The sequence below is a fragment of the Cygnus atratus genome, chromosome 4, assembly GCF_013377495.2.
Source record: "Cygnus atratus isolate AKBS03 ecotype Queensland, Australia chromosome 4, CAtr_DNAZoo_HiC_assembly, whole genome shotgun sequence".
NCBI lineage: Eukaryota > Metazoa > Chordata > Aves > Anseriformes > Anatidae > Cygnus > Cygnus atratus.
In genome coordinates, this window is record NC_066365.1 from 56,627,358 (window position 1) to 56,643,522 (window position 16,165).

The window sequence follows — 16,165 nt, forward strand, 5'->3', positions numbered from 1 at the left end:
TCTGATGTTTTAACCTCCATGGTAGGCTAGTGTAGAAGAGGTTTATCCAGCACACGAACTGATGCTATCTATAGGATTTATGAAATCAACAGATGGCCTTAGACAAAGAGTATTTAAAGGAGATTTTATTTTTTAATAAAATAATTTGAGATTGGATATGTAACCAAAACTCTGGTATGTATTTGATTTTATCCCAGAAATAATTCAAGACAGATCATCCAGGTTACCATATGGACTGTATTTCACTCTTCCTATTAAAAGTAGATTACAGAGAGGCTAAAGCTACTTACAATATTTCAAGCTTACCAGCATTAATTCGAATAAGAAAATAGATGAGGGAGCATGATTGGCAGCCATCCCAGCTATACAAATCACAAATCTCTTCAACAGAATTTCAGTGAATTTTAAAATTGAATATCAAAAGATCTAGTGATAAATTGATCTTTTTTTTTCATATAGCAATACTTTTTTTTTCCTGTATTATTATTCACAATAGTTTCCTGTAGGAAAAATAAAAATGCAGTACCCATATTCTATCCTAAAATAAAATGCAGTACTGCAAAGAGTTATAATGAAAATTTGGAAGTATACACTGTACAAAGAAAAGGTCTGTTAATGTGCAGAAAACATGCAATATACACAGTGAGTTAGGAATTCAGTATCAGGTGCAAGCCACTGATATCCATGCCTGGGGACTCGCATTCCAATTGCCTTTTTCCTGGTTATGGCATGTAGGGAAGCAGCCACTGCAGCTGTACAGGCCCTGAGAGACAGATGCACAAACTAGAGAGATGACACAGATGTCCAGAACCTTCCCACCTGCCACCTGGCTGAATTCACACTGGTTATTGCAAGATGTGGATAACCATCTGTACAGCTGTCTAGTAGTGACACTTACGGGTCATAATTTAGAAAGAGTTAATCACTGGAGTAAGTTATAGCAAGTATTTCTGAAGATTCAACCCTATTCCTACATATACCGTAATAGCTGTTTGTAATCATCTCTTGGTGCACTTCAGCATGGCCAGAGTATCAGAGACTCAGCAGAGTCTGTACCGAGAGCATTATAAGAGGAAGATTTTACTACATTTGTAATGCCTTCGACAAAAATTAAATGGTTACAGTTCTAGGACAATTCTCTGCCCTTTTTAATGATAGCAATGGAAAAAAAATCAGTATTCTGAAAATGGCAAAACTGAAATCATTATACCAGAGCTTAAGATTATTGTTTTTGTTTGTTTGTTTTTTTTGTTTGTTTCTGTTTGTTTTTTTAATTCTAATGTATAAAGGCACTGCACACGTGTAGATGGAAACTTCCCAGAACTTTTTAGTATCAGGGCACCAATCAGCAAATTCCCATTGTAAGTCACAAATGATGATTAGTACTCATTTAAGCAATCCTCATCACACCCTGTGATGAAAGATGTTTTATATCCATTTAATACACAAGACAGTCAAGGCGCAGAAAGCTAAGGTGAGATCTTTCACCCCACAAAAGCAGGTCGGTGTCACCAAAAATACTACAATGTAAGATCTCTGATTTCCACTTCCCAACTCTATGTAGTAAACTGTACTTTATAAGCTATTCATTTGAAATGAGAGTAGCTCATGCCGTAAATGCAAACTTTGCTGAGATAGGCAATCGGACGGAAATAAGTATGCATGTATTATATATATGTAGAAATCTTAAAAAGTAAATATCAAGGGAATTCTAGTTAATAGACTAAATGGCATTTCAAAAATCTTCCATCTTCTTCTAAGCCTTGTTAATGTATCATCTTCTTGCATCACTTACAGTAATAAATTCTGTAAAGCAGAGGTCCTGACATTGCTGTCTGACTTCCCATAGTGTAAACCCTATTTTTGGAAGGCTGTTTTTTTCCCTGAATAGATGGCAATAAGCCAAAAAACTCAGGTACAATATAAAAGTCACACTAACAACATGTATAAAAACAGTATACATTTGTCAAGAGCCATTCCTCTAGAAATAACTTTTTGAGTGAAATCAAAATCCGTGCGGTGCTGTTCACTGACAGTTCTAATTTCAGTGAGAATGATTCAAAGCAAAGTGTAGAAGGCTGCATGGAAGTGCTCCACAGCACAATACAAAATGAAATTGTTTTATATTTAAAATTAATGCTATATTTAGAAACTAAATCTACTTTATAATGAGAGATTAAAATTTTAAATACAATTTATTAGAATTAGACCTATGTTTTTACCATTTTTAATTTTCATATTAAGTCCAGAAACTGACACCTTCAACATTAGAAAAATAAAGGAAAACTAGAGCCTGGTCCAAGAGAATGTATTGTTTGTAGCTCCCTGCAGACACTCCAAGTTCTCTGGGAATGCTCTGTTGTCTGCACATAATCCAGGCACAAGCTTTGCTCAAGAGCTATGCTCAGATTTATAAAAATATCTGAATGGATCACCTCTGAAAGACAACAAACTGAACTCCACGGGTAACCAGCAATTATCAACTTATCATTGCAAGATGCTCAGACCAGCTTCATATACTTTTAAACATCTGAAACACAAGGTGAGCACAGCACGACGTCACAACACGACATCAGTTTTTACAGACACATGCAACTGTATTATTTGCATTCTCCTTTAACTGTCCACTCTACTGTACAAACGCTTAATTCTGCATAGGAAGTACCTGACTAATTGCACCTGGAAATATATGCTTTTTATTCCACAACACTATCTATAGCTGCTTCTTTCGGACTTCCTTCAGCTTTAATTCACAACTTTCTAATGCCCTCCACAGGGAACATTTTAAAATGAGGCCTGGAGGCAGGATGAAGGTGAACCAAGAAAAACATCGCATCTCTCACAGCTCATATAGTTTCCTTCTTACAGGCTCCTCAGGACAGAGTATTGTCCTGTTTTCGACAGGGATGGAGTTAATTTTCTTCCTAGAAGCTGGTATGGTGCTGTGTTTTGGATTTAGGAGGAAAATAATGCTGATAACACACCAATGCTTTAGTTGTTGTTGAGCAGTGCTTACACTAAGTCAAGGACTTTGCAGTTTCTCATACCACCCTGCCAGGGAGGAAGCTGGGGGTGCACAAGGCACTGGGAGGGTGCACAGCCAGGACAGCTGACCCAAACTGGCTAAAGGGATATTCCATACCATAATGGCATCATGCTGAAATAAGAAAACTGAGGCGTTGACTGGGGTGGGGGCTAACATAGCTCAGGGACTGGCTAGGCATTGGTCATTGGGTTATGAGCAATTGTATTGTACATCACTTTTTTTTTTCTTCTTCTTCTTTTTTCTTCTTGTTTTCTTTCTTAATAAAGTGTCCTTATCACAACCCATGAGTTCTTGCACTTTTACCTTTTTTTTTTAACCATCCCACTGAGGGGTAGTGAGCAAACAGCTGTGTGGTGCTTAGCTGCCTGCTGGGTTAAACCACCACAGGCCTTCTGGTGTCCAACATGGGACCCAAATGGTTGGTATATCTGTTTTACATATCTGTGTCATTGCCAGCACTGAGTATATGATCAACAGTTGCACAATACTGTTGTATCAGTTACTTCCATACTATGCCTTTTTTTCCAATTTGTGGAAAGTCTTTACCCAATGTCAACAATGTCAACAAATTCACACTTCTCAGTCATGAAGTACTCAAATAAAAACATAGATGCTATCTATATCTGAAACTAACAAAAAAATAGCAAGTTTCAGTTGCTTCCCTAATATGATACTTTAGAAAAGAGGTGACCTATAAAATATTTTTTTCTTAAATGCAGCATGGGTAAATCTAAACCATTCTTTGACAAAAGCACACTGAAATGTATGTATACAGAACTGTCCCATATGCATAATGATGAAAATTAATATCTGTTTCAAACAGTTTGGCCATGAGGCATTTTATAGATATTAAGCAAAAAAGGATTTGCTCTGAAAAACAGTTCTTCCAACTGCAGTGAAACAGAGGGCATTAAAGTATTTCTACAGTATCATACCACTCTTTATAGACATATCTACACATCTCATCACCATACCTTATAAACAGATGACAAAACAAAAAAGGATCAAACTATTTTCTCTATTAAGATAATAAAAAAAAGTGTTCTGTTTTCACAGGTGTAACCCTAACAAGGTAGTTAACAGTGGCAGACCTAGTAATGGAGACCAAATCTCCGGGTTTCTAGCCCTGCAACATCTAATACAAGGCTAGCTTCCTCCATCTCCATAAAAATGGCATTGTAAGGTTAGTAAAATCAAATGTATGAAGTATCTTCTGTTCTGTTCTGTTTAGATGTATGCTAAAGCAAACAAAGTGAGATGAGACATTTCTACTTACACTCGTTCAGTGCTAACTGATGTTACACTTAAGTGCAGAAATGTTTTGAATTGAAACACATGTAAAGATCCTCTGAGATCAAAGGCCTTTGTGTAGTCTCAGAGACAGACTCCAGAAAGGATTTCATCTTAAATATTCCAAAATCAACCCAGGCTGACATGAACAGATTTCCACAGACACCTATTTCACACCATGAAATCTTTCAATTTTTAACCTACATCAGCTTAGATGAAACACCAACCTTTGTAATAATCATATCTGCCCATTAAAATTTATGCATGTGTAAGCCTGGTTATGTGCTAACTTACTTAGAGGTGGAAGCTGAGATCAGGGCAAGTCAGGTTAGAGTTAGCTCCTAATATGGTATACCTCTACCATGCTCACAATACACTAGTGAATAACAGAAGCAAATTGTCATTCTTCTAGCAGGAAAAAGGAAAAGCAGATGGGCATTTATGACGTAGAACTACACCCACATACTCTTCTGGGGTTACTTGATCTCTGTAACACCCTTTTGCTTGTATTTGCTAAAACAAGATTGCTCTGAACAGTATTCAAGACATGATTCTTTTCCAAGAAACAATTGTCTGTGTACAGTTTCACAGTTTAAAGAAAGGTTATTCTGTGTCAAAAGCTAATTTAAAGTCCTGTTACTTTCTGAATAAGAACTCTGCAAAATGCAACACAAACAGATAATTAAGCCTGATAAAGCCTGATATTAAGCCTGATAAAGCCTGATAGGCTACAGAGCATAATTAGGTTTACTGAAATCCTTCAGAACATTTTTCTCCATCACACTTCCAATACTAGCTTTCTCAAAGATTATATATAAATAAATACAATATTAATATGTATAAATAATAGATAGTACAAATCTTTTGTAAACCAGCTAGGTTGGCACTTGCTATTCAAAATGGTGTTACTGGGCTAAATTGAGGCTGTTTAAATGTGAAAAGTAATCTGATTTGGAAGAAAATTAATTTTGAACTAGATTTGAAAACATGAATGCCTTCCTTGAATTCCACCACTGAAGACTGCCAAAGGTTCTATTGTAAATGCTCGAGGACATGTTGAACTTCTTTCCCCCATTAGCATCATAACTCCCTCAGAAAGGGTGACATACTGCTTTCCAGTGATAGATAGCTCTGATGCCACTTCTAGGAACTACAGATCAAAGGAAAACTCACTACTGAAATAATTCATTGGGGTATGATGAAGAATAGTAATTTGATTGTGGTTTCTTGTTATTTTCAGACACATTCTAACTAAAACAAATAGCTTAATTTTAAACAATGAAACTCTGTAGGCATGTTCATAGTGTTAGAAAGGGTTGTGGCATTCATCACATATTACAGCCTTAATGTGCATTCTTGTAAAATATTGAGAACAGAACAGAACAGCTGGAACAGTTTCTCACATAATTAAAGTGTGCCCTAAATGTAACGTCAAAAGTCAAATAGAATGTCTGCAAGCACAATGGATTATTCTTTTTGCCCCAATGCAGAGGGAGATAATCTTGAGTTTGAAAGTATGCATAATAAGTATGCATTGGAAATTTAAATGTGGCTACTGCATTTGAGAATAAAAAGCTGTATTTTAACTAGCTCAGCAAAATTCAGGCAACCTAATGTCCCTCAAACAGTAAAATGAGTAATGGGCTAAATTATGGATTATCACACCAGATTTTTTTTAAATGGTGAGTAGTTAAATCCATGCCTCTGTGCCTAAATGAAGCTTGCAGGAAGAGCAGGGACAGAGGTTTTTAATAAGCCTGAGAAATCTCAAGAGAAGATTTTAAGCTGTTTAATAAACCTTCACAAAAACAATTTATTTAAATTAAATTATAATGCTCAATCTTAGACTAAAAAGTAGGCTGGGCAGCCAAAGTTTGCCTAGTTTTATCCTTTAGGTTTGATGGATAGGTTAGCAAGTTGAGTACTGCTGAGGAGACCGTACCTAATTCTCCAGATACATTTAGATTTGCCATTGGCGTCAGTGAGAGCGCCTTCACAACCTGTGACAGCACAGTCCTGAGAAGCACAGCCATTAGGAACAGAAGAGCTGTGCCACATAGCTCAGTTTCCCATTGGTTGACATTCCTATATCATTCCTACTAATAATTTAGCTAATTTGCATTTTAAATAGTTAAAACAATTGCATATCACATCTTTCCTAACAATTTGCTACTGACATTTCTTGTTCTTTGCCTTGTATAAAAGAAACATGAAGGTCATCTGACGCTAACAGAAAAGTTGCATAGACTCATACAGGCAGTCTCAATGAGTTTATCTGACCTGTTCATATGAGTAAGGCAAATGAGTAGACGGAAACTAGGAAAATGAGACATTATGGATGTGGTTTTCTTCCTCATCCATACGGGACAATGGCAAACAAAAAGCAGAATGCCACTTGTCACAAAAAAGCTTTTGCTCCCTCATTCTGACAGAAAAAAGACATTGCCCAACAATGAAGCAGCCGTAGGAGGCACAGAGGAAAGAAACAGATGAAAAAAGCTATATCCCCACTTGTAATTTTGAAACTCCCAGTATCTTGCAAGTTGATGTCACAGAAGAAAAAATCCTTCATTTGGTCTCCTACTGTTTTGCTGACCTTTCCCCATTGGTGTTGTAGCAGGAGGCAATATAAAAGTGCTTTTATTCCATACAAATTGCTTGGCTGCTAAACTCTGTGAAATCTGAAAATTACAGTAGTGGCACAATATTTTTCAAGGATCCTCTGCTGGTAATTGCTTTGACCAGAAAATTAAATATAGCAGAATGAAATTGCAATGAACACAGAGCACACAATTTTGATTTCATTCCTGGTTGCAGAAAAAATTTATTGAAATATGGAGTTGCCGTATCTGAGATAAGAATCTGACCACGGGTCCTTAACATTTTTCTTCACACTTCCCAGCTTAAACTCTTTTTTCCTGTACTAATGTAATGTCTATATTAAGAAAAAAGGTTAGCATTTCACAAATATATTTGCATACTTAATGCATTTATTTCTGTGAAATGTTACATGTTAAATACTTTTTGTCTTTTTTTTTTCATATTTAGTTGACCTTTACAACTGCTCTGAACTCACAAAATATGATCTATTGAAATAAAGAAAAGGACTAGAAAATGCAAAGAAAACAATCTGTGTGCTGAACTTTTGGACAAAACTGTTGGTGCTAATTTTTATAGATTCTTTGATATTCCTGAACAATGCATTCCAACTGGGAATGATGCTCTTCTTGATTTCATCTTATATTTTTTTCCTTCTCATTCCTGTATGTTTTGTTTTTCATTTCTTTTCTCTTGTATTTTATTAGTGTCCATGGGTCTCTTTTATGCAGAATTACTAAAAGTCACAATGTTTATTCCTATCACTGAGTTCCAGATTAGCAATCAAGGTTAAATAATAAAAGTACATAGAGAAAAACTGAATGAATTCAAAAATAAAATAATTGATTTTTTTAATTTTAATTTTGTTCATTGATTTTGATCGCAGAAAACAAAATCAATATAGTAGCAGTATGCAGACTTAGAATTTTGATAATATGTCTCAGTACAATAAAGAGGTCAAAGCCTCTTTCTTTTTATCATAAATTCTTCCACTTGGAACTAATTACCCCAAGTGGAAAGAAAAAGTATCAGATTGCCTGTTTTGAAGGGTTAAACACAAAGAGTGAGCTAATTCAGACATAAATACATAACAAGGAGGAGAGAAAAAGTTGTTTTTCAGCATTGTCATTCATAGAGTTGAAAAGCCGTATTAAGAAGGAAGGCAAGTGATAATACACTATTTAGTTACAAATATAATACAGTTCCCTCACACAGGAAGAATAAGTATACCAGAAATTTGAATAGCTGAAGTTACATTTTATTCATAAGGAAAAAAAAAAAACTTGCTGAAAAAATGTTAGTACTTAAAATATTCTCTTTTGCTCTTTCTTATAATGAAGAAGAATGCAGCAGTTATTGAAGAGAAAATATTCAGCCTTTCCTTTCTCTAAATCATAAGTTGATATAATATACAGTGATCCAAATGTATATATATCCAAATATATATATAGTAAATATAAAAAATAATATATGTATAAATTAAATTGGAGTTGGAACCACAGCTTCTAAAGAGCTTAACAGTGACTGCAGAGCTGAAGAGGTTTTCCCTACATGTGGTTTTGATATTGGCAATTGTACAATCCTTGGCACAATTCTAGTCTAGAGTTCTCTAGCCAAGAGCATTAACTTGTGTTTAACAACCAAACAGTATGCATATGTATATACATTCAGGTGACTAGTGATTTCCCTATTCACTGGTAGAGTCATTTAGTTTGGTTTCTTCACTGCATCTACCTCAATTTCCTTGTAGAGATGTATTTTCAGCAAAATCTGAAGGATCCATGAATGTTTCCCCTAATTTCTCTCCCTCGCTCTGTTCCCAAGTAGTACAAAGATTTTAAATGATAAAATGTTATCTGGTTTTCCAGAAATCCAGTTCTGAGGTATAAAATATTTTCTTTCTTTATCTAGCACATCATCAGGGTTGTTAATTTTTTTTTCAACAACTCACAAATACTTCCTTCATTCAAATATTCAAAATTCAATCTTGTTCACACTCATCTCCCAGTTACTAATTGAAACAATCATCTAATCAAATTTCAGTCCTTTTCAAAGATGGAACAAAGCAGAAAACTGTGATTTTTTTTTCATCCTATTCATACTCCTAAATTATATGGTATTTGATCCTGTGCCTCCACTTACAATCACTTCTGCTTACCAAACCTTTGTCACGTACTGTTTGTATCTCTGGTTTGGATTCTTGACTCTGCTTAATGCCTTTCCAAGTGTGTCCAAAATGTAATCTGAATCTCTTGTTTTCAGTTTTGGTGGTTCGTTCATTTATTTATTTATTTATTTGTGATTCATTATGTGCTTATTTATTTATTTATTTATTAGATAGCTTTGCTTTCAAGGTCCACTTAGTTTTGCAGTAACCCTGCCCCCTGGGAATCAATTTCTTAATATGAGAGTAAAGAGAGTTCGTGTATTATGTGATCCAACATTCCTTAGTGTTGGAGTATCATTTCATAAATAATTCACTTACGAGCACATACATTCATTTTACATGATTCCTCAATGTGGCCAGGGTGCTGCGTAGTCTGCATTGTATCCACCTACAAAAAATACAAAAATGTCTGCTTATCAGGATGTGAGTAGGGTTTAGCTAACGTAATCCCGTATCATGGATCTTATAAGTGAGTAAAAAGATTCCTCTTCTCTCTCTTATGTCCGATATATATACATATATTATATATTCCATAAATTAACTATTTGGCAGTGAAAACAATGAGAATAGCATTATATATTGTTTAACAAAAATAAAGGGAATTAACTGAACTTTGTCCGGTAACAGGATGGTTTTTGATCACAGAATAAAGAAACTGAGTGAAGATTCATTCCTTCTTCCTTTCTTCCTTCTAGTTACTGTGAACAGAGTAAAACAATGTAAGTGTTTAGAATATCAGTGCCAAACATAACTCTTCTCCATGAAGTGACTGGATAAATAGTGCACTAAGTCACTAACAGTATTAGTTAGTTGAAAGAAAGAACAGTAATTTTATAAGAAAACAAATAGGCACCATATCTTCTACCCCGTCCCTCACCCCCCTCCCCAGCACATGAAAAAGAAAGGAGTAAGGGAGCAAGATTTAGAGGGCAGTATACAATATATAATGATAACTCTGTGAAAATGCAAGTTAGTCAAAATGCCAGATATAAACTATTATGCTACAAGGTGGACATAAAGAAAATGGAGAACAAAGTGAAGACACATTTTCTTTGAACTACTGTGATCAATAAGTTTATGAAGTAAATGACACATAAAATACACATCTAATGATAAAGTGAGGTTTCTGTCCAATATATTCTTCTAAAATAGCTCTTAAATTATCACTCAGAGACAAGTCATCTACACAAAACCCACTAATCTGATGTGTGTTAGTTACGTAACACATTTCGTTGACATTCACCAGATAGTCTTTTCAGCTTTTCCAGTATTTTTGTATTATTAATTTATATTTATTTCATATCATTCACTACTAGTTCCTTATTTTCAAACATTTTAATGAATCACTTCTGATCTATTACACACACAAAGTTAAAACCAATTTACACAAGTGTAGAAAAGCAATGTCAAGGATCTTTACAAAGCAGCTTTTGCTCTATGAACATAATCCATAAAAGACTCCCAAATGTCCTCAAATAAGTAACGTCTGTTCCCCAATCTAAATATGATCTTCTTACAGGAAGCCATCTGGGACAAGTAAGCAAAACATTCTGTTTGGTTGCAGAAGGAATATATTTACGCCTCAGTAAAATTTTTCATCATCATCAATCCAATTATATGCAAATCTCTTTATCTCTCTTTATCTTAGCTTGCCTAAACAGCAAAAATGATAGGAGAGCCATACAAGCTTTATAGAAATGTAGGTAATGCATCTATCTATCTATCAATCAATTGATCTATCTATCTATCATTTAGGAATGCTGAGTACTTCAAAGTTGCTAACCTCAACAGTTATTCAAATTCATATGAAAAATAAATTTAGCTAACTTTAAGGAGAATAAATTCACTGGAATGGTAAACTTGTCGAGTATGTAATCAACAGAGATCTACTAACATTTTAAATAGCCTTCTCCAAGCTGAAAACACGAATTGGGAGCATTCATAGGATATTTCTGAGGCTGAAAAGGTTCATAAGTGTAACATTCCCTTCTATAAGCAGAGGTCTCTTCTAGGAGAGATATTCATGCTATTTGTCAAATAATCAATCAAGTCATAAATCAATGCAAGAGGAAAGACAGGAAAGTAAAAACATAACATTCAGTAAACGGTAAATTGTCTGACACATAGTAGACCAAGTGATGAATTTTTTATTTTTTTTTTAATCAAAAAATGCAATACAGTATGTCCTCACAAATTCAAATGATCATGGAGGTCTCAGTGGGTGTATTTATATTACCTGCTGATTTGGTACAAAGAAGAAGGATGACAGTGGGATTTGCTGTTTGTCTTTACATTGCATCTTTACCAGCAATTAAGTCTGTACCACTTGCCAATCCTAGGCATATATTATGCAGGCAAGGAGATCAAATTGACAGAGGATCTAGCTACTGCATGGTAAATGCTACAAACCACCTGACACCCTGACAACAATGCTGGAAGGAACCTGCTTCAAGAGGATCAGCGGTGCACTAAAACGTGTACAGCAGGACTCCAAATATAGACTCAAGGAAAATTCACAGCTATAAGAAAACCCTTCCTGTGCTCTATGTCAGTGGTATAGTTGCATCCATAGACAAACTCATCCTGCTATTCTAATGACTGATAGAAAAATAAGAAAAATACTTTTTTTTTTCCTTCTCCAAATTTCTGTTAAATGAGCTACTGTTTTCCTCACTTTTCTATTGCAGCTGAAGAATCTTGCTAATTTCCCAGAAACTGATACTGCTGTTTCTTTCCTCTTCCCATTTTCCAGTGTGGAAATGCACATACACTAAAATGAGTTAAATGAAGACTTGAAAGTCCCTACCTCAGTTTTCATAAGCAAGGAGCCTCACTAATCCAGTGCATAATACAGAAATACATGTCTGGAAGCTTCTTCTTAAATTCACCATACAGTTTCTGTTTATCATAGGCATAATCTCATGTATTTCCTTGATAGATTACAATTTTCTTGCATGAATATTGCAGTGGAAAATCTGTTCCAGAAATTCATTGCTACAGTATTTGAAAATTACTCTACCAACCAACCCAAATTTATTCAGTGGTATTTATATCTGTTTTTTTTTTCCTTGCATATTCATTTCTGTTCCAAAGTGAACTTTTATTATTAGTGATATGTATTTTCTATTATATGTAATTATTTTTTATCAAACTAGTGGGAGGCCACACTTTTACAGTAAGAGTATAGAGTATAACGTATGCTTTACAGCCATAACATACTGCTACAAACTTAGAATGATTAACTTCTGCAAGCAACTTTTGTCGTTAAATTTTTTTGTCACTCATGTTGTTCACTTAGCATTGAATGAGTCTGTAAATATGTTATGATTGCAGTACATGTTATATATTGATCTGATCGATGTGTGTGTATTACTAAAACTGTGAGACATTACAAGTTTCTGCAACATTCAATGTATCTTAAATGAAGCTGAAAGACACAACATGCTCGGGTTTGCCCACTACAGCAAATACCGGATAAAAATATATCTTGATAGATTTCCTGTTACATTTCACAAGATGTTTCTAACCTATTTTTAAACTTCTTATACACACAGCTTCATTTTCAGTTTGTGACAGAAAGCAAAACAGGATATGGGGAACTACAGGAAATATATTTATTATATTTCCTTAGAATATATGTGTTGGATGAGGAATACAAATTTGGGCTGAAATTCTAATTCTCATACTCTTACACAAAATGAAATTGATCAGTAAATATTCATAAAAAATCTTTATTTGCAGTAGCATTTGTACAGTATTTGCTGAATCATTAAAGGCCATATACAGGGTAAAAAGATACTCAAAAGATACAAACAGATTAAAAACTTTTTTTGCTTGTTTGTTTTCTGAAGAGGAGATTAATAAGGAACGCTACATAAGATCATAAAGAGATGCATAGTTTTTAGCCGTCAGAATTTCTTTAATAGATATATCCTACTTTCATGTAAGAAAATCTATTAATACTCCTGGTTATGAAAGTTAAAAAAATAAATAGTTAAATCAACTTAAAAGGATAAGACACCTAGATATAGTACACAGTTTAACATGACTGTGTTCTCATTTAACTCTGCTTAAACACAATTGGCGGTATCCTTAACTACTTCACATCAGTTGGGTCTAGTTTTGCAACATCGTTGCAGCTACTACTGACTCCTTGCATGCTAGGCAAGAGGTAAATTAAGTCCATCAAAACTAAATATGCCACTTTGTATCAATAACAGGAAAATAAACTAATTATCATTTAAACACATCACTACAAGTGTAACGTTGATAAAATAACATATATCATTCATTATCTTTACAAACCCTCTGGTTTATTGATGTCCTGCTAACAGTAGGCCTGAGAAAGCATTTTGAACACTTAGGCCTTCTCTGGAGAATCCCATCACTTACTAGCATTAGGATACTAGTATTATTGTTTCCTATGTTCTGTTCACAGTCACACTTTACTGTAATATGGAGTGACGTATCAACCGCTCTTCATGGTAAGCACTAGAGGCCTACTGACTCACAGAGACACTGGTTAGAGATTGAAGAATGTCTGGTGTCTATGCCCTTTCCCTGAAAAGAATTCATTCATACCCACAAACCAGTAGCTTAGAAATAAAAATAAAAAATCACATATGCTTAACTGTTTCATAATCGATTCCTTCTAAAAAACACAAAATGTTGTAAATCAATCATAAACATATACCTACTACCAGTAATAATGAAAATTAAAATATAAATTCTCCCATTTATTAACTGCATCAATCACTCTAGCACAAACATTGTAATAATAAAAATGTTGCATTTTTAACGCTGTTTACTACAATGCTATGCAATTCCTGGAGCAGAGAACTTTCTTCATTGCAAGACAGTATAATGATATTATTGTTCTCTTTTCAATTATGTGCATTGACTTATTTCTAGTAAGCAGTGTTCGGAAATATAATTTGATAATATCTTTGAAGGCAATGAGTAGAGTAACATAGGATTAATCTACCTTAAAAGTCTCAATAATGCAAACCCCTATATGGTTTGCGTATTACTTCCATAATACATTTATTAAAATTCTGACATGTTAGCCTATTGAACAAATAAATGAATACAGCCTTATAAGAAGGACTATAATAATAAAAATCTTATGTACTTAAGTTATATTTTACTATCTTAACCCAGCAGTCCGGACTTTCTTGAAAACTGGATAATACTGCCATGTCAAGGAAAAAAAAAAAAACAAAACATGCTTACAGAAAAACAGAACAGCAAGTACTGATATCCTTAGATGCCTGTGATGCTGCAAACATCACGCTGAGAGGTTTGGGCTGCTCTTTAAACAGCTTACAGAACATAGTTTGATATTGGTGTAGGTAATGCTACTAATAGTTTAATCCAGTGTTAAGAAACCAGACCATGAAGCCTGGCACACAGTTTTATTGTTGTTTCTTTTCATTTTCTCCTTTTCTTAGGAGTGCAGGAACATACTAAAAGGAAAAATCCATACAATTCTTTTTCTAAACCGATGAAACCCCACTTCAAATCTAGTAGGATATTTTTACATCACTTCATACATCCATAGGGTTGAAATCTGTTTTTTTCCTTTCATTTTTTTTAGCCTAAATATATATGTGGTATATTAATTCCTATTATATCAGCATAGCTCTCCGATATTTTTTGCTAGTATTTATTCCCAATATGTTTATGAAGAGCAATGAAATCTCTTCTCACCAGTTATTTTCTTAAAGCTCTGTCAGAGGCTTATGTAGCAGTGACTTAAAACCAGATGGCAGGAATAGTTACCACCTTCATCCATCTGCTCCGCCCCTCTGATGGGCTTTAGAGCCTTCAGGGCAGGGTTATTTGATATGTCTATGAATGAGCTCATGTGCTATTGCAGGCTTCAGCTGGGTGTATTAAACTAAAACAATTCCAGTTTTGGTTTACCCTAATATACCAGCCAGTGGTTCACACAGTGAGTCAAAGGAGGCTCAGGTATTTATGCCTCGAGGATAGTAACATCTTCTGCCATCCAATTTTAGCCTGCCACAGCATGTTTCTTAGAGCCTTAAGTCTGAATGAGCAAAGCCCTTTCAGTCATCTCTTGCACAGCTAACTCTATACCCCATAGTTATTAAACAGTTCTTTCTGAATCTCTGAGTCTAAGCTTAATTCTGCCTGAATATGTCTGACCAGAATAATATAACAATCTTTCAAATAAAGTCTCATGTACACATCCTTGAATGATATGAATATTCTTTCACAGCAGCACACAACTTGCTGCAGCCTTATGTTGTGGTAGCAAATTTGCCTGTCACATTGGTGCTCATAACCATTGTAACTAATTCACCAAATTCCCATCTGATTACTTCTTAACTGAATTTACAAATTATTGTTCTTGCTTGTTTTTTGTTTGTTTTTTTATTGCTGCAGTCTAAATTTTTTTCCAGTTGTTCAACTAGCATAGTCTAATCCTCCCCCAGACTCATAATGGTTGCATTTCTTTCATTATCACGTTTCATTATTGCACTTAAATTCTCTGCACCAGAGTGAAACTATAAGGCAAAATCATTCTTAAGTCTGATGCTTGACTTGAACTTTCCCTCTTTTTATAATGCTTACCTTTGCAACAGCACTCATTGTCACCTCATTTTAGTGAATCTCTCACATATTTTGTAATTCCTTTAGTAATCCCCATCTTCCTTAGATGAACAAATAATTTTCCAGGTGGCAAAGTACGAACTGCTTGCTGAAGTCCACAGAGACGAGATTACTAAATCTTCTTTTTCTAGGAAACTGGTTATCTTTTCAAGGGAAGGTATCAGATTGGCTTACATGAACCCCTTTCAGTAAAGCCATTTTCGATTTCCATCTTAGCCCATCTTCTTTTTTTTTTTTCCCTTTATGTCAGCAACTTGATTTTTCATATAAAATCTGCTCTACTGTTTGATAAAAAAAAATGAGGTCATATTTTTATGCCTTCATCCATTCTTCTTTGTCTTCCCCGCTACTTAAATATAAATAGTATATTTGCTATTCTCCAACAAAACAGCATTTTTTGCCCTACCAGGTTTATTTACAAGAAG

General features: G+C 34.5%; 1 protein-coding gene across 1 annotated transcript in view; it reads right to left on the minus strand.

The window, feature by feature from the left end:
• Nucleotides 1-16,165, minus strand: part of PCDH7 (protocadherin 7) — a 284,314-nt gene that overhangs the window by 223,116 nt on the left and 45,033 nt on the right. Inside the window, exon 2 of the mRNA XM_035547147.2 lies at nt 9,430-9,489. Within this exon, the coding sequence (XP_035403040.1) occupies nt 9,430-9,489 (60 nt within the window). The remainder of the gene's footprint in view (nt 1-9,429; nt 9,490-16,165) is intronic.